The sequence below is a fragment of the Symphalangus syndactylus genome, chromosome 4 (assembly GCF_028878055.3).
Source record: "Symphalangus syndactylus isolate Jambi chromosome 4, NHGRI_mSymSyn1-v2.1_pri, whole genome shotgun sequence".
NCBI lineage: Eukaryota > Metazoa > Chordata > Mammalia > Primates > Hylobatidae > Symphalangus > Symphalangus syndactylus.
The window spans coordinates 29,172,783-29,196,573 of record NC_072426.2 but is presented as its reverse complement, the minus strand read 5'-3'; the positions used below and the strand labels follow the sequence as shown (position 1 = coordinate 29,196,573).

At 33.9% G+C, this 23,791-nt stretch overlaps 1 protein-coding gene across 9 annotated transcripts in view; it reads left to right on the top strand.

The window, feature by feature from the left end:
• Positions 1-23,791, top strand: part of PCDH15 (protocadherin related 15) — a 1,819,045-nt gene that overhangs the window by 1,747,983 nt on the left and 47,271 nt on the right. For all 9 annotated transcript variants that reach the window (XM_055274344.2, XM_055274341.2, XM_055274340.2 and 6 more), the window contains 2 exons: positions 2,281-2,496; positions 13,630-13,718. In XM_055274344.2, coding sequence (XP_055130319.1) covers positions 2,281-2,496; positions 13,630-13,718 — 305 coding nt within the window. The remainder of the gene's footprint in view (positions 1-2,280; positions 2,497-13,629; positions 13,719-23,791) is intronic.

Genomic DNA, 23,791 nt, shown 5'->3' with positions numbered 1-23,791 from the left:
CATGCTGTAAGCCATGTAAACTATCTAAAGTGATTAGCTGGTAGTTTGAGCTTGTCCTCTTCTAAAGACAATTTTAGGCTTGGCACAGTGGCTCATGTCTGTAATCCCAGCACTTTGGTAGGCCAAGATGGGAGGACTGCTTCAGTCAAGGAGTTTGAGACCAGCCCAGGCAACATAGTGAGACCCTGTGTCTGCAAAGAATTAGCCAGGTGTAGTGGGGTGCCTATAGTCCCAGCTACTCAGAGGCTGACATGTGAGGCTAGCCTGAACCTGGCAGACTAAGGTTCAGTGAGCCGAGTTTATGCCATTGCACTCCAGCCTGGGTGACAGAGAAAAAATAAAGAAGAGAGAATATTAACTCCCTAGAAAAATTCATGAAATAGGTGATCCTGAAGTGAAATTATCAGGATTGTGTAGTTTAAATTACCTTTTCTAACAAGTAGATATGATTATCTGGAAACGTTTTAAATGGTTCACAATATATATAGAATTTGAAGCTAAATCAAGTTGATGCTGTATTTAATACACATTTGCTATTATTTACTATTTATTCATTTGTGTCTCAACTTTATCACTTATTATGTAGCCTTTCATTATGTAACTTAAATTAAAATCAGATTAAATTGAAATTTCAGTTTCTTGGTCACATCAACCACTTTTCATTTGTCATATTTGGCTAGTACCTACTGCATAAGACAGAGCTGATTAAGAATATTTTATTGGATAGCACTAATTTATATAAGTAAAACAATATATTGTTTTACTCAGTTTTTTATATTGTTATTAGATAAGACTATTTTTGTATGATTGTATTTTGTATGATTCTTAGCGATTCTTAGTAATGGCAGATCGTAAATGCATACTCATAATAATAATAGCATAGGTAAAAATAGGAATAATCATAATAAAAATAATAATTATTGTTATAATAAATGAAAATGTATAACTTACATCTCTAGTATCATGAATAAGGTATACATAGTCTTTTATCAAGTCTCTAAAACTCTCCTAGCTACCATTTATTTTCCAAGTATTTCACTGTGAAATAGTTCTGAAATAGACATTCTAAAAAATTCCCCCTAATTAGACACTATAAAACCAGCCCAATATATGATTCTCATAGCTGTATTTAAAAACAAATGAAAAAAATCTAAACAATGTTTTAGTCCTTTTTAATTCTAAATGGTAGGAAACTTTAATATGTGGATCATAAGTACCTATCACCAGGAACAAATATGCTTAATCAGGATACAGGATGCTTAAAAAGGAAGTCGGATAGTATTCTAACTCTAATTAGAGAATTATGTTATGGCATTAATTAATGAGGATATTTTTATGCATCTCTAAATTTGTTATAACTCTGAACTTTATTTCATTTGAGATATTTTACTACATTGTTTTATATTTATCCCCCTTAGCCTATATACTACATCAAAAATACCATCACATTATATGACTATTACAGCAAGACAAACATTAGGTAAACAACCAATCACATTTTTCAACCAATTTGGATCAGCACACAGAGTTGAACTCAATAAACATGTAAACGAAAAGTCTTGATTCATTGACTCTGTTAGTGTCTATGTCTGTTTTTTTTAAAATCTATTTTTTAAATTGACAAATAATAGTACTTACTTATTGGGTATATAGATGTTTCTATATGTATAATGCATAGCAATCAAATCAGGGTAATTAGCATATCTATTGTCTCAAACAGTTATCACTTCTTTATATTGGGAAAATTCGATATCATTCTTCTAGCTATTTGGAACTATATACTATTGTTAACTATAGTTATTCTACAGTGGTATAGAGCACTAGAATGTATTCTCCCTATCTAAGACATTATGTTACATGAAATAAGCCAAGAACAGAAAGTTAAACGCCACATACATGTTCTTATTCATATGTGGAATCTAAAAAAAAGGTAATCTCATAAAAATAAAGTGTAGAATACAAGATACTGGAGGCTGGTAAGGGTAAAAGGAAAGGAGGAGTAGGGAGAAATTTGTTAAAGGGTACAAAATTATACCTATGTCCCTTTTATTCATACTTCAGTAGTTATTATCATTCTAATAACAACCATTCGAAACTGTGGACACAAAGTCTATTAATCTACATAACTATATCCAGAAAAAATAGACATTTAGGAGGGCTTTATTGTGTTATTATTACATAAGAAACCTTATTCTTACAAACAAAAGTAAGCCCTTTCATAAGGGTTATCTTTTACTGCTTAATTATAATAATTATAATCTCTTTTTTTTCTCCTTCTAGGCTACTGATAAAGATACTGGCAATTATAGTGTCATGGCCTACAGACTCATAATACCACCAATTAAAGAGGGAAAAGAAGGATTTGTAGTGGAAACATATACAGGGCTTATCAAAACTGCTATGCTCTTCCATAATATGAGGAGATCCTACTTCAAGTTTCAAGTTATTGCAACTGATGACTATGGGAAGGGACTGAGTGGCAAAGCCGATGTACTCGTAAGTAGATAAAACTTCAGAAAAGGGAAGTAGCTGCAATACTAGCCATGGGTCAGTGTTTTCAGTTTATAGAACTTCTAAGATTAATTTAAAATGGGTTTTCAAAAACATAATTATTATTAATTTTCACCTAGATTGTTAGTCACTATAGTTTAGGGATATGTAAATATATGGTTCATATATATATACACATACATATATATATATATATACATACATATATATATATATATATAAAAGAGCATAAGGTGTTTATTTTTCTTGACCTTTGAGAAAAACATTATAATATTTGAAAAAATGTGATAGTAACAGCAAAGTTATAAGCATTGGATTTCTATTTTGTCTTCAAAGCTCATTTTTAATATAGTGTTGTCCAGTGCTACATAAAAATTTTAAATGATTCACAGAGTTATACTATAGAAATTAAACCGTGAAATTATTTGTTTTCATTTCTTTCAGCATTTTGTAATTGAGAAAACAAAAAAATATTTGGGGAAAATTTTGTTCCAATAGTATTTATTTCTTTGTTCTATCAAAATTCCCAATGATGACATTGATTAGCCTTAACTAAGTTATATTTGGCTATAGTCAATAATATCACTGTTCTAATTTTCACTTAGGCTGTGCAGAAGTTTAGTGATAGATCATTTGAAAGGGAAGTTTGATATTAGCTTTTATTCAAAATATGTAACACCAGTGCATATATCCTGTGGACTCTTCACCAACTTGAAAGCATGGGTCATTTGGACTTTTGTCTGATGAATCTAATAAAAAGTATATTCATTGGAAATATTTGTCACATAAAAACAGATCAAGAATAAGTTGTCTTTTGTTCTTTACGTCATAAATTTTCATTTTTTCACAGTTCTTCTCATTTAGTTCCCTGGACAAGCGTAACTTTCATATACATGCAGATATCAATGATCAAATATTTTTCTTCTTAGATAATGGTGAAAAACAATCACCATGATTGTGGCCAAAACAGTCCTCCAGGAACATTCTCATTTCATTTTTAACAGTAAAGCTGCAATAGAGTAAATGAAGGCCACTCTAAGCCAGGAAGCTTTTGACATTGGAGTTATTAAGTTTGACATAAATTTTTGATGAAATTAAGATCGGTAAATCTTATAGAACCTTATACACTTTATTTTTATGAGATCATCTTTTTTTAGATTCCACATATGAATAAGAGCATGTAGTGTTTAACTTTCAGTTCTTGGCTTATTTCATGTAACACAATCTCCTATTCTATTTTTCTATTATTTAAGATATGCACATTTTGATGCTTAAAAGCTAAACAATAAGGCCAGGCATGGTAGCTCACACCTGTAATCCCAGCACTTTGGGAGGTCGAGGCGGGAGGATCACTTGAGGTCAGGAGTTTGAGACCAGCCTGGCAAAGATGGTAAAACTCTGTCTCTACTAAAAATACAAAAATTAGCTGGGCATGGTGGCACACACCTGTAATTCCAGCTACTTGGGAGGCTGAGGCAGGAGAATCTCTTGAACCCAGTAGGCAGAAGTTGCAGTGAGCCGAGATCAAGCCACTGCACTCCAGCCTGGGCGACAGAGTGAGACTGTGTCTCAAAAAATAAAAAATAAAATAGAAACTAAACAATAAAATCACTACACTAAGTGTAATTAAAATACTGTAAAAATCAACACAAACAAAATATATATAATCTTTACATAATATATAATTTTAATACATAATCTTTAAATATATATCAAATCTAATTATATATAATATTTATATATTATGTATATATTAATGTATCTATGAGACGTAAAGTTTGTTTTTAATATTTGAATTCCATACCTATTATGTGGAAATTTAAGAATATGCCTTTTAATATCATTCAAAATATATTTACAAAGAAATAAATTTAATTCAAATAAATCATAATTTGTTATTTATATGGTATCATATTCTGATGCAAACTAATAACATCTAGTACATTATCCTAGCCAAATGATATTTATGATAAGCTTTGCAATCCTTTCAGTCAAGAGAAAGGAGATAGGAGATAAATAAGAGGTTTACGCAGAGAGTATGAGTGCCAAAACCAAGAAGGAAGAGAGATGACAAGTCTGAATAAATTACGAATGTGTACTCAGTCCAAAAGAGTGTGAGAGGAAAAGTGAATGAGGAATGGGGCTGGAAATGGAAGTAGGTGGCCCATATAAAAGATGGGAGCCACATCGAAACATGTCAAAACATTTTTCTAGAAGCACTGGGAAGCCATTAGAAATTTTTATGAGTATATGAAGAGAAAATGTTAAATGTAGATAAAACCTTCTTGCTTACTGAAAATCTGGTTTTCTTCTGAGGACACTATTTCTACTGCTGCTTTCTCAAGTAACGATTTTTGTTTGTTTGTATTATTTCCTATTTTTATTTGCCATAGTCTTCGTACTGCCCGCTGGCAGAGTAGGATCCTTAGTCTATAACATTGCCACTTCCAAATCCTTCCTCGTTCCTAAAAATCCAGCTTTCATTCTCATGGTCTGACACTATCACTCGCTGCCTGTTGTTGTCTCCCAAACCTTGGGTCATTCTCCATTGTTGCTTCAGAGTTTAGCTCCTAAGCTATTGCAACTATCTCCAACAGTTCTCCTGTCCTACACAGGAAGGGGAACATCACACACCGGGGCCTGTTGTGGGGTGGGGGGAGTGGGGAGGGATAGCATTAGGAGATATACCTAATGTAAGTGACAAGTTAATGGGTGCAGCACACCAACATGGCACATGTATACATATGTGACAAACCTGCACGTTGTGCACATGTACCCTAGAACTTAAAGTATAACAAAAAAAAAATTCTCCTGTCCTAAATTTTTGGCAATTTTATTATATGCAGAGATGATTCTTCCAATATTCTGAACTTACAATTTTTGAATGTCTTTCCTCCAATTACCCTCCACTTTATTCCAACCACTTAGAACCATAGTTATTTTTTGCCATTACCTTTATAATCTCCATTTCAAATCTCCCACTCTTTGTCCATAACATTTAATTAACATTGCAGCTAAATCCAGCATTCTTTTGTTCCTACCAGGATGTCCAGTCCAATCAGCCTACTATAATTTTAACTTCCATTGTGTTCTCTCATGAGAACCTCTCATGTTCTCTCTTTGTTGTTTACTGGATTTATAATGCATTACCAATTATAATAAGCACTCCATCATATAAAATTTAACTTGCTTTCTTTCTCTATGTCATGTTCACTTAGCAAAACCTCCACTTTGGTTAATTCCGACTGTCTCCTTTCTCCAGACCTATATCCATGCTGATTATGTCTGCAAAAACATACAAAATTCTATTTGTTGTTGTTGTTAAGAAACAAGGTCTGGTTCCATCACCCAGGTCAAAGTGCAGTGGTGTAATCAAAGCTTATTGCAACCTCGAAATCCTGGGCTCAAGCAATCCTCCCACCTCAGCCTCCCTAGCGTCTAGGACTGCAAGCACGCACCACCATGCTTAGCTATAGTATTGTTACATGAAGGAAGGCTTTGAGTGTGAAGTGTCCATGTCATTGGTGTTTTGAACAAAGAATTGAACAAAACACACAAATTAACACAGGAATGAAACAAAGGAACGAAGCAAGGAAAGTGGGTATTTATTTATTTATGTATTTATATTGTATTTTATTATTATTTTTGAGACGGACTCTCCGTCTGTCTCCCAGGCTGTAGTGCAGTGGTGCGATCCTGGCTTACTGCAACAGTGCAACCTTGGAAAGCAGGGATTTATTAAAGCAAGAAAGCTCTCCACAGGTTGGGAGTGGACTCAAGCAAGTGACTCAAGGGCCTGGTTACAAAGTTTTCTGGGTTTTAATACTCCTTTTGAGGTCCCTATGGGCTACCCGTTATCTGGATGAAGGATTTGGCCTGAGGCTAAAGGCTGAGCTGAATTGACCCAAGGCCTGAGTGGATTGGTGCCCTAAGCAAATGAAAGAATGGCCCCTGCTTGGCCCACAGCCACTCCTAGGCACTTTCCCTTTCCATCTGAGACATGGGGGAAGGGGGAGGGTTTTAGGGAGAGTAGCCTTTGATCCTTTGTTACTCAGGTGGGATGTGGGGAGATGGTATTTTTTTTTTTTTTTTTGGTTTAGCTTTAGGAAGTTGGCATTAATTGGTTTAGTTTCCCTGCCCCCAGCCCCAGGAGTTTCCTGTTTAATCCACCATTAGAAAACAATCATGAATTGGCCTTAGATTCCCTTCCCCCAGACCTTGGCGTTTTCCCTTTGATTTAGCTTTAGGAAGTCAGCACAAATTGGCCTTAGGTTCCCTGCCTCCAGACCCTATTCTCCTGCATCAGTATCAATTTAAATTAATGACTAAAACAAACCCTCCAAATGAGCTTTTGCTTTGGTCAGTAATCACTCTATTTTGCCTCAATGTCCTAGAAAATCTTCTCTGCTCCTAATTCTCCAATACCTTGTCCTCATTCTCACTATGGCCTGATTAATTGGCATGCTATTTCACAGAAAAATAATACTAAAGCATTTAGAAGGACACTTCTATGACTCCTACTGCTAAATCTACCTACCCTCCAGAATCTAGACCAACATTCTTTGCCTTCTTTCTGGCTCCTTTAGATGAATTCTCTGTTTTTATCTAAAGCCTGTACCTCTACTTATGCAGTAGATTCAATTCCCACTCGCCAGCTCCAGGACATTGCCTCAGCAGCTCTCCCATTTCTTTTCTACATTATTAATATAAATTTCTTCCTTATATCAGATTATTCTCACAACAATGCTTTTTTTATCTTCCAAAAATTATAAAACATCCCTTAATCTATATCACCTTCTAGCTGCCATCCATTTTTCTATTCTTCTTTTTAGCAAAATTCTATGTTAGATTTGACTTATTTCTCACTATTGAATCTCTCTTAAACCCTCTAATCATAAGAGTGTTTTCTCTCCAAACACTCTTCCAAACTATTCTTGTCGATGCTACCAATGACTTCCATGTTAGGAAATGTACTCGTCATGTCAGTCCTTATCTTACTTGAACCATCAGCAATGCTTGACTATTACCCTCACTAAGGTTTCAGACCACCCACCACACTCCCTTGTTTACCTACTATCTCATTGTTTACTCCTTCTCAGTCTCCTTTACTGGTTCATTGCCTTCTCCTGACCTTTTAGTATTGAGGTTTCTCAGGGCTCAGACATTAAATGTCTTTTCTATCCGCACTCACTAACTTGTTAAGCTCACTTAGTCCCGTAACTTTAAAATATCATCTACATAGTAAAAGCGCTCAAACTTACATCTTTACACTAAAGCTCATTCCTGAACACCAGATTTGCATATTTATTTGTACATGTAGCAATTCCACTTGAATATTTGTAAAAGGTGTTTATTTAGTATTTCCTAATGGATTTCTCTTCTTCATCACATTTCTTCCACCTATAGTCTTCCTCATTTTATTTGATGACCAAATCACTTTGAGTTCCTTAGCAAAAAATTTCTTGACTCCTTTCTCTCCTAAACCTCACATTCATTGCCTTAGTAAATACTGTAAATCTATCTAGGCAGCTAGCTAAACTATCAATGAAAGTATCCTAAACGCCTTTTCAATATTTTGTTGATGAAATGAGAAGTATGCATAGAGTACATCTGCTGTATGTGGAAGATGGTTGCCTCAAGGAAAAGCACTATGCAAGCTGAACTAGCTGCTTTTTAAATGGACTAACATTTTTATATGAAAGAGCAACTTAGAGACAAAATATGGTTATTCAAACTTAAGTATTTGGTAGGCATTTACACAAAACGGATGAAGGGAGCCTGTCATTTCATTGAAAACAACCAACTAATGATAATATTGAAGCTTTCAAGCACAAATTATAGCATTAAAAAAATGTACCTGTCACTGTAAACTTGACTAGCTTTCGAATATTTAGACTTTTTTGATCAGTCAGTGGTTGTATTAAATAATGTGATTTATTTATTGATATTGTGTAATGAAATGTGTTGATATTTGCAGTATCTGCAGTGTTCAGTAAACTTACATTTTCCAAGTAGCCCATGCAAGATGTTAAAAAATTATGCATGTGTAAAAAATCAATTCAAAGTACAATGGCCGGGTGTGTTGGCTCAGCCTGTAATCCCAGCACTTTGGGAGGCTCAGGCAGGCAAATCACCTGAAGTCACGAGTTCAAGATCATCCTGGCCAACATGGTGAAACCTCGTCTCTACTAAAAATACAAAAATTAGCCAGGTGCGGCGATGGGTGCCTGTAATCCCAGATACTCAGGAGAATGAGGCAGGAGAATTGCTTGAACCCAGGAGGCAGAGGTTTCTGTGAGCTGAGATCACGCCATTTGCATTCTAGCGTGGGCAACAAGAGCAAAACTCCATCTCAAAAAAGAAAAAAAAAGTACAAAACAGACAAATAGATTGTAGTATGACTGAACATGGTTTCAGATTTCATGTGGAAACTAAATTTTGGTATAGTATTTAAAAAAGAAAATACATAATTATCTAAATAGATTATTGAAACACCTCTTTTATTTAATAAAATGTGAGTTTGCAGCAGAGACCAGTTAGGAAAGACAGTTCAAGCAGGAGATGATGAATGTCTCTAAAGTTGGGTTGTCCAATATGCTAGCTCTCAGCCAAATGTAGCTATTGAATATTTGCAACATGGCTAGGTCACATGGAGATGTACTATAAGTATAAAATACACACTGGATTTCAAAGACTTCGATAAAAATATGTAAAATGTTCTTTACATGTTAAAATGATATTTTACTAAATATATATTAAACATATTGGGTTAAATGTGTTCTTGAATTAATCTTATTATTTTTATCTTTCTAATATGGGTGTCAGAAAATTTAAAATTACATATGTGATTTGTATTCGTGGCTCACATTGTATTTCTATTGGACAGCACTATTTAAACTTTATGAGAATATAGAGGAAGAAAGAAAAGAAACTTATGAGAATAAATGGAAGGACATAGAAATAGTAACATGTAAATTTCCAACCATTGCTTTTTTAATTTTGTGCTTCACAAATGTTATTTCTCTTCTTTTTAACAATACCTAGTAATTTGAATCCATTACAAATATCAATCTCGATGATGGAAACATATCTATAAAGCTTTCATTAGTTATTAACCTACAGAATTAAATAATTTTACAGAGAATTATTAAATATTTGGTGTAATAAACTGACATGCAAATTTCTGGAAATATTTGCATATTTGCAGAAGCTATACTGGAAAAGTAGCATAAATAAAATCTACTAATCTTAAACAGCTAAATATCCTTGTTATAGATGATAAAACAAACGAGAGTTAGGATGTAGAATTTCTGTCAAAGACCAAATGTAAACTGTAATATCTTATTTCTTCATTTGCATAGTCAAAATGTGTGTGTTCTACATAAACCAGACATTAGCACTTTGAGGAGATTTAAAAATTTTAAAGTAATGATTTAGAGGTAAGTGTGAGACAACTACTCCTGGTAGTGTGACTTCTGTTAATTTATCAGAATTAAATGTTTTTTCTTTTTATATCTTTAAAATAAAATATAAAAGTATATTTTCAAAATGTATTAACATCATAAAATCTTGTTAATAAAATGTAACCTTAAAATGGATATATTCTAGATACCTTAAATGTTAGCTCCCGCTATTTCAGTCAGAATTTTGCACAAAATCTCACTTTTTTTTTTTTTTTTGAGACAGAGTCTCTCGCCCAGACTGGAGTGCAGTGGCATGATATTGACTCTCTGCAACCTCTGCCTCCCGGGTTCAAGCAATTCTCGTGCCTCAGCCTCCAGAGTAGCTGGAATTACAGGCATGCACCACCATGCCTGGCTATTTTTTGTATTTTTAGTAGAGACAGGGTTTCACCATGTTGGCCAGGCTGCTCTCAAACTCTTGGCCTCAATTGATCAGCCTGCCTCAGTCTCCCAAAGTGCTGGGATTACAGGTGTGAGGCACCATGCCTGGCTTAAAATATTTTGAATAAGTAACTTATCTTTCTGATGAAGGGAAAGCACTGACTATCCTTCAGATTTAAGAACATTCATTCTTTCCCTTCCACTAAGTTTACATTGGTCAGAACTCCATAATATGGCTCCACTAAACTGCAAAGAAGGCTGCCCAGACCTTCAAAAATAGACCCTTCATTAAACTGTCTTCAAATTATCTGATTCTTGCAATGTAGACTTAAATTAAAAAAAAAAAATTTCACATGTGCATGAATTTTCTGCCTGGTTCTTACTGATATAGATCCAAAAAACCACACAAGCAGGTGTCAGGCTGTATATACCAGAAATCGGTCACACCTTACAAATATTATACGTGATGTGAACAAAAACAAAGGTGGGAAAGGAACTAAGTAGTAACTAGTGGAGGATAGATTCAGCAGCCACAGAGGAAGACCAAACATAAGCCTTCCTATCTTAGGGTAGAAACAGCATTTAATCAAGGAAATCTCCTGCTCCCAGGATGGGGATCTACATTATATATACCCAACAGGAGTTCAGAATTGGCCTGGACAATTCTGTATGTCTACCATTATTGTCCTCTTCAAATAGGAATTTCTATTGGATATTCTGTATTTTTCCACCATCTATACTGGGTGAATGTGTTTGCTGGATCACTAAAACATCAGGAGTTCCCTCTAGACCTGATAAAAAGAACAGCATGACATCTGAGATTCAGGTGTTAACTTTGATAAGACTGTTCTATTTGTGTGGAAAATAATCAAATAAATATTTGGTAATCAGAAGTATAGACTGGTTAGCTGTTCATCCAGCTTTTTCTGTCTTCCCACTGGGAACACACATCGATTTCTCCACTAAGAGATAGTGGAGAATTTGAGGGATACTAATAGTAGGGGATCTCTAACAGTCGTCTGTCAGCCAGAAAAGGTGGGTTGAAGCACATGCTTACCCGACCAGGAGACAGACGTGTGAGAAGAGGACAGTTTGACAGGTCAGACAGTCTTAACAATTCTCCACTGAAAGAACTAGTAATAAAGAGTTATTTCTCCTACTCATTTTCTTCTCTTTTCCAGTATCCTGCTAATGCTCCCTACCACTCATCCTATCCATAACCCACATCATGGTCCAGGAGCTTTCTCCCAACAGATGGTGGAATTAGGAAGTGCTTCAGTACTAGTCGCACTGCAAAAGCTCCTCTGCCTTGAGGCCAGGACTCCAGTACTTCTGAGCCCAGCAGTTAAAGGAGATGATGGGAGCTTCAGGGAACAGAGAATGAGGCCTAGTGATTATACTTCTCCTTGGGATAACACCCTATTGTTACTACTTGTTCCAGGCGGTTTGATTTTTATCAAAACTTTTTTTTTAACTGTTTCTGGCCCAATGTTAAAAGAAAGAAAAAAAAGGAGGAGAGGGAAGGAAGAAAGAAGGAAGGAGGAGAGGGAGGGAGGGAACAGTTATACAAGTTTCATATATATACTTCTAGAAATTTTTATCATGTAATTTTACTGCTAAAAACTCAAAAACAATAAAACAAAAAATATTTCTATGCAACTTCTATATCCTCTTTTACTCAAGACCAATAAGAAAAAAACAAAATGATACAAAAACTGTAATTAACTGTTTTGCTAGTGAAGTTAGATGTGTTTTGTAAAAAGACAATCAAGACTCATTTACATGTTGAAGAGAAATTTAGTCATTTGGTCCCAGACACCTATGACGGGTCAGGGGTACAAGGTTAGAACTGCCAGCATAAACTGCTTGCTCAGAAGTAATAATCAGACCTACTCCTGTCTTAATACAGTCTTCAGATATGATTGATCAGGCTCACACAATGGTTTGATAGATTTCTAACTAGTTGCAAACATTTTACATAATATTTTGGATTTCTTTTTTTCCTAAAAAACTGAAAGATCTAGGAAATCTGGATTTTTTCTTCCCCACATTGCAATATTCCTTAGAGGTGAGTAGTAGCTGACCTCTTCAGCTGAGTTATGTGCTCTCGGATTTGTGTTACTTACACTTCTTTCTGTCATTTCATACTTTTGGCTACTTTTCTCATTTAAGTTACCTGCCTGGTTCTTGAAGGCATTTGAGTTTGTGACTCCTAATAGAGGTCTCTATATGTAAATAATCTGGAGCCTATAAAAAAAAGTATGGCAATGTGAAATTACTCCCTACTGTAGATTGTATTGAGATACGGTGCTAAATATGCCTAACACAGAGTGTTCAATTTATGATTCTGGTACAAATGCATTTCTATTTTAATACTGTGTAAATATATGTGCATGATAATATATGACTTTTTAGATTTTTTATATCAGTATTGGATAACAGTAAAGAGCACAAGCTCTGGTGTAAGGCAGACTGCATTTAATTAGGATTAAGTTATTGAATATATCCTCAATTTATGTTTCTTTATTTTAAATTGAAATGATATTTATAACAACCTGATTCTGTTGATAGATTTCAATGAGTTAAACCTGTAGAATATTGAGAAAAAGAATAAATGCCATGTCGTAAGCACAGAATATTTTTATTTTTCTTCTATTTTTCAAATACAAGAACATAGAAGAAATTCAGTAGATTTTAAATGAATGATACATAGTTATCAATAGCCATTAAATTAGCTCATTTAACCCATATGTAAAGTTCTAAATATGTATCTCTACCTACACAAATTTAAAGTTGGTTAAATAGACAAGAAAACTATATGTGATAACCTCATAGAATGAATTATTCTAGCCAGTCATACCTCAGATTCTTAGTTGTAATGAATAAATGATTTCTCAAGACTTGTAAAATATAAAACGTGTTTTTCATTATCTTGGGCGTTCCTTAACAATCAAATTAAAAAAAAATGCCACCCTTCATGTCTCAGTAAATAACCAATAAAACAAACACAAAACCAAAAACAATTGAAATCACTCAGGATTCTTAATTTCAAGGTAAACAACAAATAGTTTCTCATGCTCAGTCTGCCCCAGTTAGTCTTCAACCCCTTGTGTAGATCGTATAATTAAAAAACAAAACAAAACATTTGTTCCTGGATTCGAAAATCAGAAACCACTGTGTCTATGCATAGTAGGGAAGAGGTAATATGGGGGTTTTCTGGTTATGGAAATTTCAGGGAGTAAAAATTAAATGAATCTGTTTTTTCTTCTTTCAGGTCTCTGTGGTCAATCAGCTGGACATGCAAGTCATTGTTTCCAATGTGCCTCCTACTCTAGTGGAAAAAAAGATAGAAGATCTTACAGAGTAATTGATTTTGTTTCCTTATATATTTATTTTTATATGACCATGATTTTTAACTTTTTTTATTTTTTAAATTTTATTTTAGATTCAGGGGATACATGTGCAGGTGTGTTACATGGATATATTGCATAATGGTGAGGTTTAGGCTTCGAGTGTGCCAGCCACCCAAATAGTGAGCACTGTAGCTGATAGCTAATTTGTCAGCCCTCATGCCCCTCCCATCCTCCCTCCTTTTGGAGTCCTCAGTGTCTATTATTTTCTTTCTTTATGTCCGTCTGTACCCATTGTTGACTGTCATTTATAAATAATAACATGCAGTATTTGAACAACCACAATTTTAATCTGAGTGGGTCATTTTAATCATTATAATATTCAGATTAAACATATAGTTTGTTTTAATAATAATTTAGCTTATTGTTTTTTCAAAGTCTAATTGGAAATATGTGAAGATTTTGAGAGTGTCTTCAAATAAGGATAAAAATTAGATGTGAGATTTTATTATTCAGAATGCTTTGATGTATCAAAACCTCAAAATGCTGCATATGAGAAATCATAACATTCATGGATTCAATATATACCTTGATTTTTGTGGCTCCAATTTACTCAAAAAGCAGTCTGGCCAGTCCAGGAAATATGTCATTTCTCAAAGCAATGTGTCTAAATGCCTAGAGCTTACTCTTTTAAAACCAAGTTGACTAATATTAAGCAATATATATGTTTTAAATTATTGTGAAATATGTGGCATGTCCCTCTGCCTCCTTAACAGTGTAGACTCACCATGGCTGAGTATGTTATAGTTAACTCCAATCTAGTTGTGATTATTTATTAAACTGTGGTTCTCATATTTTGATAGCATAAAAGATGTTTAAAGTATCTTTACTATTTTACCCTTAATTACCCTAATTTAGCTGCCATTATTTTAAACTTTTTTTCTTTTTTTTTGGTTACATGAATAATTCTTTAATGGTGAATTCTGAGATTTTGGTGCGCACAAGCAGTCTAATTAATCTAATTAATAGTCTTTAATCCCTCACCTCCATCCCACCCTTTCCCCTGAGTCCCCAAACTCCATTGTATCATTCTTGTGCATTTGAGTCCTCATAGTTTAGTTTCCACTTATGAGTGAAAACATATGATGTTTGTTTTTTCATTCCTGAGTTACTTCACTTAGAATAATGGTCTCCAATTCCATCCTGTCTGCTGCAAATGCCATTATTTTGTTCCTTTTTATGGCTGAATACTATTTCATTACATACACACATATATATGTATATATATATACACACACACATACATATATATGTATCTCACCTTTTTTTTTTTTTTCACTTTTAAGTTCCGGGATACATGTGCAGAACATGCATGCTTGTTACATAGGTATACATGTGCTATGGTGGTTTGCTGCACCTATCAACCCGTCGTCTAGGTTTTAAGCCCTGCCTGCATTAGGTTGTTCTTCTGTGTCTTCTGTTGATTTCAGTTTGACAGAGGTCAATTATCGTCACTGTTAATTTGCCTCTTTAGCAAAATATCACTTCAGCTTGCCAGAAGAAACTTTAAAGAGTCAGATAATTAGGCCAGGCGCGGTGGCTCACACCTGTAATCCCAGCACTTTGGGAGTCCGAGGTGGGCGGATCACGAGGTCAGGAAATCGAGACCATCCTAGCTAACACGATGAAACCCCGTCTCTACTAAAAATACAAAAAATTAGCCGGGCGAGGTGGCGGGCGTCTGTAGTCCCACATACTCTGGAGGCTGAGGCAGGAGAATGATGTGAACCCGGCAGGAGGAACTTGCAGTGAGCCGAGATCGCACCACTGCACTCCAGCCTGGGCGACAGAGTGAGACTCTGTCTCAAAAAAAAAAAAAAAAAAAAAAGATAACTAAACTTTTAGTAATTATATGTCAAATAAAGTACAATAGGCACGGATTAAAGCATAAGTGATTTTCCCATAAGAAAAGCATATATGATTCATAACAGTTATTTCAGGATAATTCACAAATTTAATCTTTTGGTGTCATGTAAATTATTTTATGAGGGTGATGGTTATCAACATTTACGCATGGAACATCAGTTGTACAATGTCTTGTTTATTTCTGCAGAAGTAGTGTATATACACTGAGCCTTTTCAAAATAATAGCTGGTTGTACTTTACCTAACTTTTAGCTGCTTTAATAAAAGCCTGTTGAGACAGGCTTCCTCTGATTCCATTATCTATTATGTAAGAAATGATACCCCCCTTCAACTTTTAATCCTTTATTCTAGTTTATTTTTCTACAAAGCATTATCTAATGTTATTATTATGTGTCAATTTCCACTAGAATATTATCTCTATGAATGTATGAGACTTGTGTTTTATTTCTATAACTCCAGTTATATAGTAGACACTTGATACGTTTTATTGAAAGGACGTTTTACAAGCAAATCATGATGCCATTTTCTTTATTTTGAGACAAAATTTATCAAACTGAAAAAGAAAATAGCAAAAGTATAGTTTTGCAGGAATTTATACGATTTTAATGCTTCTTAAGTAGATAGGATGATATGAATAGGAAAAATCATGTAACTTTCAGGTCTTGAGAGAACTGTATCATTGTGAAGGAAGCTCTGACTTCATAAAACATTGGATTTAAAACGTGAAATTGGGCAAATAATTTAATCTTTTCAACCTCAGTTTCACCATTTGTTAAGAGCTGATAAAACATATAGAATTATTTTGAAAACTAAATTATATAATGTATCTAGGACAATAGAAAGTATGACTATTCGGTGAATGGTAAATATTCCATATAAATGGAGCTAGCAGCTCAAAGTCAGTAGACTTAGGTAGAGAGTGGCTAGGAGTTTTGTACATTTTATTTATTAAGCATAGTTTGGTAATGGAATGCAGATTATGGATTCAGGCACAGAGATTTAGATCCTATTACAGCTCTGTAACCTCTGGACAAGATACTTAACACCTAGAGCCACTTTCACTCTTCATGCAAATTGGAATAAAGACCTCTCTCTATCTCATGTTGATTTTGAAAGAATTAAATATAAATTTGCCAGTTTATTAGGCAGCACATACATGCCCCATTCCTTTTGTTGTGATTAAAAAACACAGTATAAACGTTACCATCTTAAACATTTTTAAGTGTACAGTTCGGTAGTTTTAAGTATATTGACATTGTTTCAAAATAGATTTTCAGAACTTCTTCATTTTGCACAACTGAAATTCGGTACCCATTAAACAAGTTTCCATTCCAGCCTTACCCCTAGACTCTGGGTAACACTCTTTTGTCTTCCTACATGTATAAATTTTACTACTTTAAATACATCATAAAAGTGGCAGTTTGCAGTATTTCTTATTTTGTGATTGGATTATTTCATTTAGCATGTTATTCCCATGATTCATCCATATTACAGCATAGCATGTGATGTAATTTCTTTCTTTTATAGAGCTGAATAGTACTCAATACATACCGCATTCTGTTTATCTGTTCACCTCTCAATAGAATTTGGGTTGTTTCCCCCTCTTGGATATTGTGAATAATACTGCTATGAACATAAATATTAAAATATATCTTTTATATCCTGCTTTCATTCTTTTGAGTGCATTCTCAGAAGTGGGATTGCTAAATCATATGGTAGTTCTAATTTAAAGAAAATTGTTTTCTATAACAGTTGCACCATTTTACAATTTTACCACCAGTGCATAAGCTTTCCAACTTCTCAACCTCCTATCAAGGCTTTTTATTTTCTGGTCCTTTTTCTTTTTTTATACATAGTAGCCATACTAATGTGTGAGATGATATATCATTGTCATTTGATTTGCATTTCTCTGATGGTTATTGATGATGAGCATCTTTTCAGGTGCTATTGGCCGTTGTATATCATCTTTTAAAACATGTCTATTCAAGTCCCTTACACATTTTTAATTGAGTTGATTTATTTTAGTTGTTTAGTTGTAGGAGTTGTTTAGATATTATGATACTAATCCCTTATCAGATGTAAGATTTGCAAATATTTTCTCCTATTCCATAGGTTGCCTTTTCACCCTGATGATTGTGTCACTAATTGGGCAAAAAGTTTTAAAGTCAGAGGTAGTCCATCTGTCTATTTTTGCTTTTGTTGCCTGTGCTATTGGTGTCAGATTCAATAAATCATTGTCAAATCCAGTGTTACAAAACACCCCTCATATGTTTTATTCTAGGCATTTTATGGTTTGGAGGTCTTATATTTAGATCTTTAATCCATTTTGAGTTAATTTTTGTATATGGTGTAAGATAAGGGTCCAACTTTATTTTTTTACATATGGATATTCAATTTTTTCAATACTAGTTGTTTAAGAAATTGTCCCTTCCATGTCTGATTTCATTTTGTACATTTTTTAAAAACTTATGTAAATTTAGAGTTTTCTTAAGCAGAAATATTTCTGATCTCTTTTTGAAAACTACATTTTAGATGGAAGTGGTAGTGATAAGAACTGTAAGACCTGAGTCAGCACTGTGAAGCCCCAGCACTCCCCCTGTCCATGTCTGGGGTGAGTGATGAAAATACACACATAACTCAGGTAGCCATCGGGGTGCCAAATAGTTAATTAAATAGAAGAATTTATTGTTCTAGTGATGAGACCAATAAACACATTAATTCCCTGTGACATTCTTAGGTGGCAAGTTATGTTATCATCAAAGCCATTTCTATATTTCCCTTGAGACATCCCTATCTGATGAAGTGGAAAAATGGAATGTCATGTGATCATCTTTTTTTTTTTGGTAGACCAATATTTTAGGCAATAGTATAAAGTTTCCTTGGTAAGTATGTAATCAGTACAAATGAGGACACTTGATGAAAGGAAAAATAATGACCTAACATATCCATTTTACAATGGAGCAGATTTTACAAAGATCAGTATACTTTGATAGCTAAGACAGTACCTGGAAAAGTGAATGCTTGTAGTAAATCTTAGCTGCTATAATAATGATGATTACTCCTCACCTCACTGAATCGGCTGAAATGACTATACTGAAAATTTTTTACTACTTTTTAGATTTTAAGCTTATAAAATAGACCAATTCCCCTAAGTAAGGAAACATATTCCTTTTCAATTAGATTAATGAATGCAACAAATTCCATTGAGGATCTGCATCCACTACAGATACCCTTGAATATCTGTGCTCTGATGTATTTTCAGTTGATCTTAGAATTTACCTCTTTGTAAGCTTTGTGGTTTTTTTAAATTACTTTTTTAAAAAATTAAGGCATAGGAGAAACAGCTTTGAGAATAACAGTAGGGACATGTAACTACAACGGACAAATAATTGGCAAATAATTGTCTAAAGAAGAAACTATGAAATGTTTGCATTTTATAACTTCTTTCTACTCCCAGTTCACCATGAAACTCAAATAAGAGGAATCTGTGGTTCTAAAATTTAAATCCTTTAGAATCTATAAAAGAGATATTTTGAGAATTATAAACTCGAGTTTAGAAACACTGAGTTACAGTATTTCTATATGAATCGGAACTGACAACTTATTTCTCAGAGTTGCTCAAACCCATCTCTTACCTTCTGAATAAAATATGAAAATTCAATTATAGTAGAGCTTTACTGAAGTAGTTACTGACTTGATGAGGAAGAGCCTCAACTTTATGAAATATTTATGTAGCACCTGAAATGTGCTGTGTAATCAATCTATAGTTCCTAGAATTAAGGTTAAAAAACCTACATTAGAAATGTAGCCAGGAGATGTATTACATATATAGAATTTATTTGTATAGTATATATAGTATATATGTATGTATGTGTGTGTGTATATATATATATATATATATATTTCTAGGAGGAGAATTAGAATGTCTCTCAGGAAGCATATCTATGAGAAACGATAACTGCTAGCACATTTTCTTATATCAATGTAATAAAAACTTGGTTTTAAGGGGAAAGGTTGAGCTCCTTTTTATCTCAGGTAACCTAGGCTCATTTCCCAGACCACCAAAGACTAGCTAGGAAGTCTTGGGCCAGTATATCAAACTCTTTGAGATTTTGCATTTGTATCTTAGAGCTGGGGATTTATTAGTTAAAAAATAGTTACAGATTGTAAGCACTGGAGATTATCAGTGAACAATGTGAAGTCCCTGTTGCCATGGAGCTTCTATTCTATTGCATAAAAATGGCATATAAAATAGCAATATTAATAAATTAATATGTAATATTAAGTTATGTAGTGATAACTGTAATAAAGACAGCTAAATACAAGTATCAAATAGAAAATTTTGGAAGAGAAGTACTGTTTTTAAATAGGATGGTTAAAGAAAGCCTTTCTGATAAGTTGAAATCTGAGAAGAGATCTACATTAAGTGATGGAAAAAGTCGTGTGACTATGAGAGAGGAAGAGGCACAATTCCTGAGAGAGAACTGCAGTTATGAAAACCCAGAGAAAGAACCATGCTTGGCATATTAAAATATAGATATCATGGTAGAAAATCAGTTCTAGGACCTGATAGATCACTTGGATGATTTCAAGTTTTATTCTGTGTGAGATGGAAAGTCCTTAGACCCATCTGTTCAATATGGTAGCCACTAGATACCTTAAGAGTTTCTTTTGATATGTAGTCTTCTCTCTAGCTGCCATATTCTACAATTAAATTGCTGTATTGTCTATTACATACCAATGTTCTCTCAGCATACTTAGCATAAAGATATAGTTGGAGTTGAAGATGTTATCAACAGAGAATTGCCATGAATGATTTAATTTTTATCAGATAATGCAGCCTACCCATTTCAATAGTACAATTTTTGAAAATAATATTTCTATAATTGGAATGTAACAGCTATAAACTGAAAGCAATCATAAAAATAAAATACAAACTACAAATATGATAATAAATCCTACCATTTATTATTCAAGGTATAATTTACTATTCTTTAAAAAAAAGGTTAAGTGTGACTAAGCTTTATTCAAAGCCTTGGAATTTCGTTGTTTTCACAGAAAGAAAATTTATTTGCTACTTCTTGAAATATTCATTTGGAGCGTTATTTAGTAGAGAAGTAACCTGTGTTTACAAGAAGAATGACTTGTCTTTAACACATTAGGTTAATTATAATTAAAGAAATCATAGTTCTTCACAGAATTGAAGATACCCCAGTATGCAATTATACAATTAAAAGCTACTATTTTATAATAATCCTTGTGCACATTGCAGTACCATCTTTAATCCTTAACTCTTTGAAATGTAGAAAAAGCACAGCTTTAAAATTCTGTTTTTAGTTAAATATGGCAGGATTTTTAATTGTTTCCAAAACTTTAGTATTGAATTAATCACATGGAACAAAGATGATTATAAACAAGGGTGCTCCATGATTTTCAGTGCTGTCCTGTTTTGAGAGTTAAAAGGTTTTATTTTACATGGATTCTTAGTTATTATTTGAAGGAATGTTATCTTAGCCCAATATGAGTAAACTGTTTAAGGATTAATCATCTGTCAAATGGCTCAAATTCACAATAATTAGTGTTTTGTCTCTGATAATATATTTCACATATATTAAGGTAAGATTTTTTTTATTTTATATGACTTGGATTTTCCAATTTGTACATATTTTCCTTTTTTTTTTTTGAGACGGAGTCTTGCCCTGTCACCCAGTCTGGAGTGCAGTGGCGCAATCTCGGCTCACTGCAAGCTCTGCCTCTCGGGTTCACGTCATTTTCCTGCCTCAGCCTCCTGAGTAGCTGGGACTACAGGCGCCCGCCACCACACCCGGCTAATTTTTTGTATTTTTAGTAGAGACAGGGTTTCACCGTGTTAGCCAGGATGGTCTCAATACCCTGACCTTGTGACCCGCCCACCTCAGCCTCCCAAAGTGCTGGGATTACAGGTGTGAGCCACCGTGCCTGGCCAATTTGTACATATTTTTCTATAAGCAAAGTTAACCAAAAGCAAATTACTTATCAAGTAGGTTTTACTTATTTTCTTAAGATTCCGTTGCATATTGATTCTGTAAAGAGTCCTGTATGCTGACATGTTTGCTTCAGATAGATGTGTTTCTTATTTTAATGATAATAATACTCACCATTCATTCGCTCATTAACACATTTCTGAATGCTTATAGTCTATTATAACAGCTTCTGTTTGGAAAAAAATATATACATGTATAAAAAAATGAACTTAGTTAATATTTGCCATCTGAGAGATGTAATATAAAAAAAAAGGAAATCATATTTGTGCCCTTTCTCCATGCCTTCTCAGCAACATAGGAAAAAAAAAAAGATTGAAAACACTAAAGAATGAGGCAGGGCTGCTACATTTAGGTGGCAAATTTTGTCGGAATCAATATTCTTTCTACTTTTTATCTTTTTTACTTTTTTAGTATTCAAACTTTTGGAGACAATGGAAAGCCAAAACAAACAAATAAATGAACATTGAGGACATTCTCATTTTGCTTTTAGTTGAAAAAAGTTTAAAATCTTTGAGCTATTGTTGTTTTCAAAAAGAGATAAATGGGATCTTCCCAGATTAAAAATCTATTTTATTGGAAGATCAATTAAAAACACTATGTGTTTAGTTTTAAATCAAACATAAACATGTTTACGTTGCCTTTATTTGCACTATGAAAATAATACAAACAGAAAATTTGGGGGCAACTATTTTGTTTAAGAAAATAGAATGATCCAAAGACATATTAAAGAAATAAAATTAATTAATGCACAATGAATCATTGTAATGAAGGTACCAGTATATTAACTGAATCTTTGAATTGTGCTTCAAAATTTTAAAGTGTTTGAAATGTTCTTATCAAGTTATGATGGAGAAAAATAATTGATACAGGTATAGTTTTTCCTGAGATTTGAAGGTAAGGGGTTATTCATATTCAAAAGTGAAATTCACTTATAAAACACTAATAAAAAAACATTTCCAGCCAACTTTATTTATGTTTTCATTTTAAGATCTAGAAATTGGGAAGAAAAGCAAAGAAAGATTGAGTGGTTAATCTTAAGTTGTATTATAATATGTTTTCCTCCTCTCAGATATCATTCAGTTCAGTTTATTTTTAAGATCTTTTGCTTCTACCAAGTAGAAAATAACTAGAAAATATTTGTAGTGTAAAAATAAGGACATCATTATATATTATTTTATCAAAACATTTGAATCAGAGTTGCTTTATGGAGATCTCTAAAATACATAGTGGACATTTATTTCTTTTCAAATTATTTCCTCTCTTCCTCTTCTTTTTTTTTTTTTTTTTTTTTTTTTTGAGACGCAGTCTCGCTCTGTCACCCAGGCTGGAGTGCAGTGGTGCAATCTCGGCTCACTGCAGGCTCCGCCTCCCGGGTTCATGCCATTCTCCTGCCTCAGCCTCTCCGAGTAGCTGGGACTACAGGCGCCCGCCACCACGCCCGGCTAATTTTTTTTGTATTTTTAGTAGAGACGGGGTTTCACCATGGTCTCCATCTTCTGACCTCGTGATGCACCCGCCTCAGCCTCCCAAAGTGCTGGGATTACAAGTGTGAGCCACCACGCCCGGCCTTTTTTTTTTGTTTTATAACCTGGAAGTTTTGTCAAATTGAACAGCTTATTATTTTTTATTTATTTTTTATTTTATTTTTTCTTATACTTTAAGGTTTAGGGTACATGTGCACAACGTGCAGGTTTGTTACATATGTATACATGTGCCATGTTGGTGTGCTGCACCCATTAACTTGTCATTTAGCATTAGGTATATCTCCTAATGCTATCCCTCTCCCCTCCCCCCACCCCACAACAGTCCCCGGTGTGTGATGTTCCCCTTCCTGTGTCCACGTGTTCTCATTGTTCAATTCCCATCTATGAGTGAGAACATGCAGTATTTGGTTTTTTGTCCTTGCAATAGTTTGCTGAGAATAATGGTTTCCAGTTTCATCCATGTCCCTACAAAGGACATGAACTCATCATTTTTTATGGCTGCATAGTATTCCGTGGTGTATATGTGCCACATTTTCTTAATCCACCCTATTGTTGTTGGACATTTAGGTTGGTTCCAAGTCTTTGCTATTGTGAATAGTGCCACTATAAACGTGCGTGTGCATGTGTCTTTATAGCAGCATGATTTATAATCCT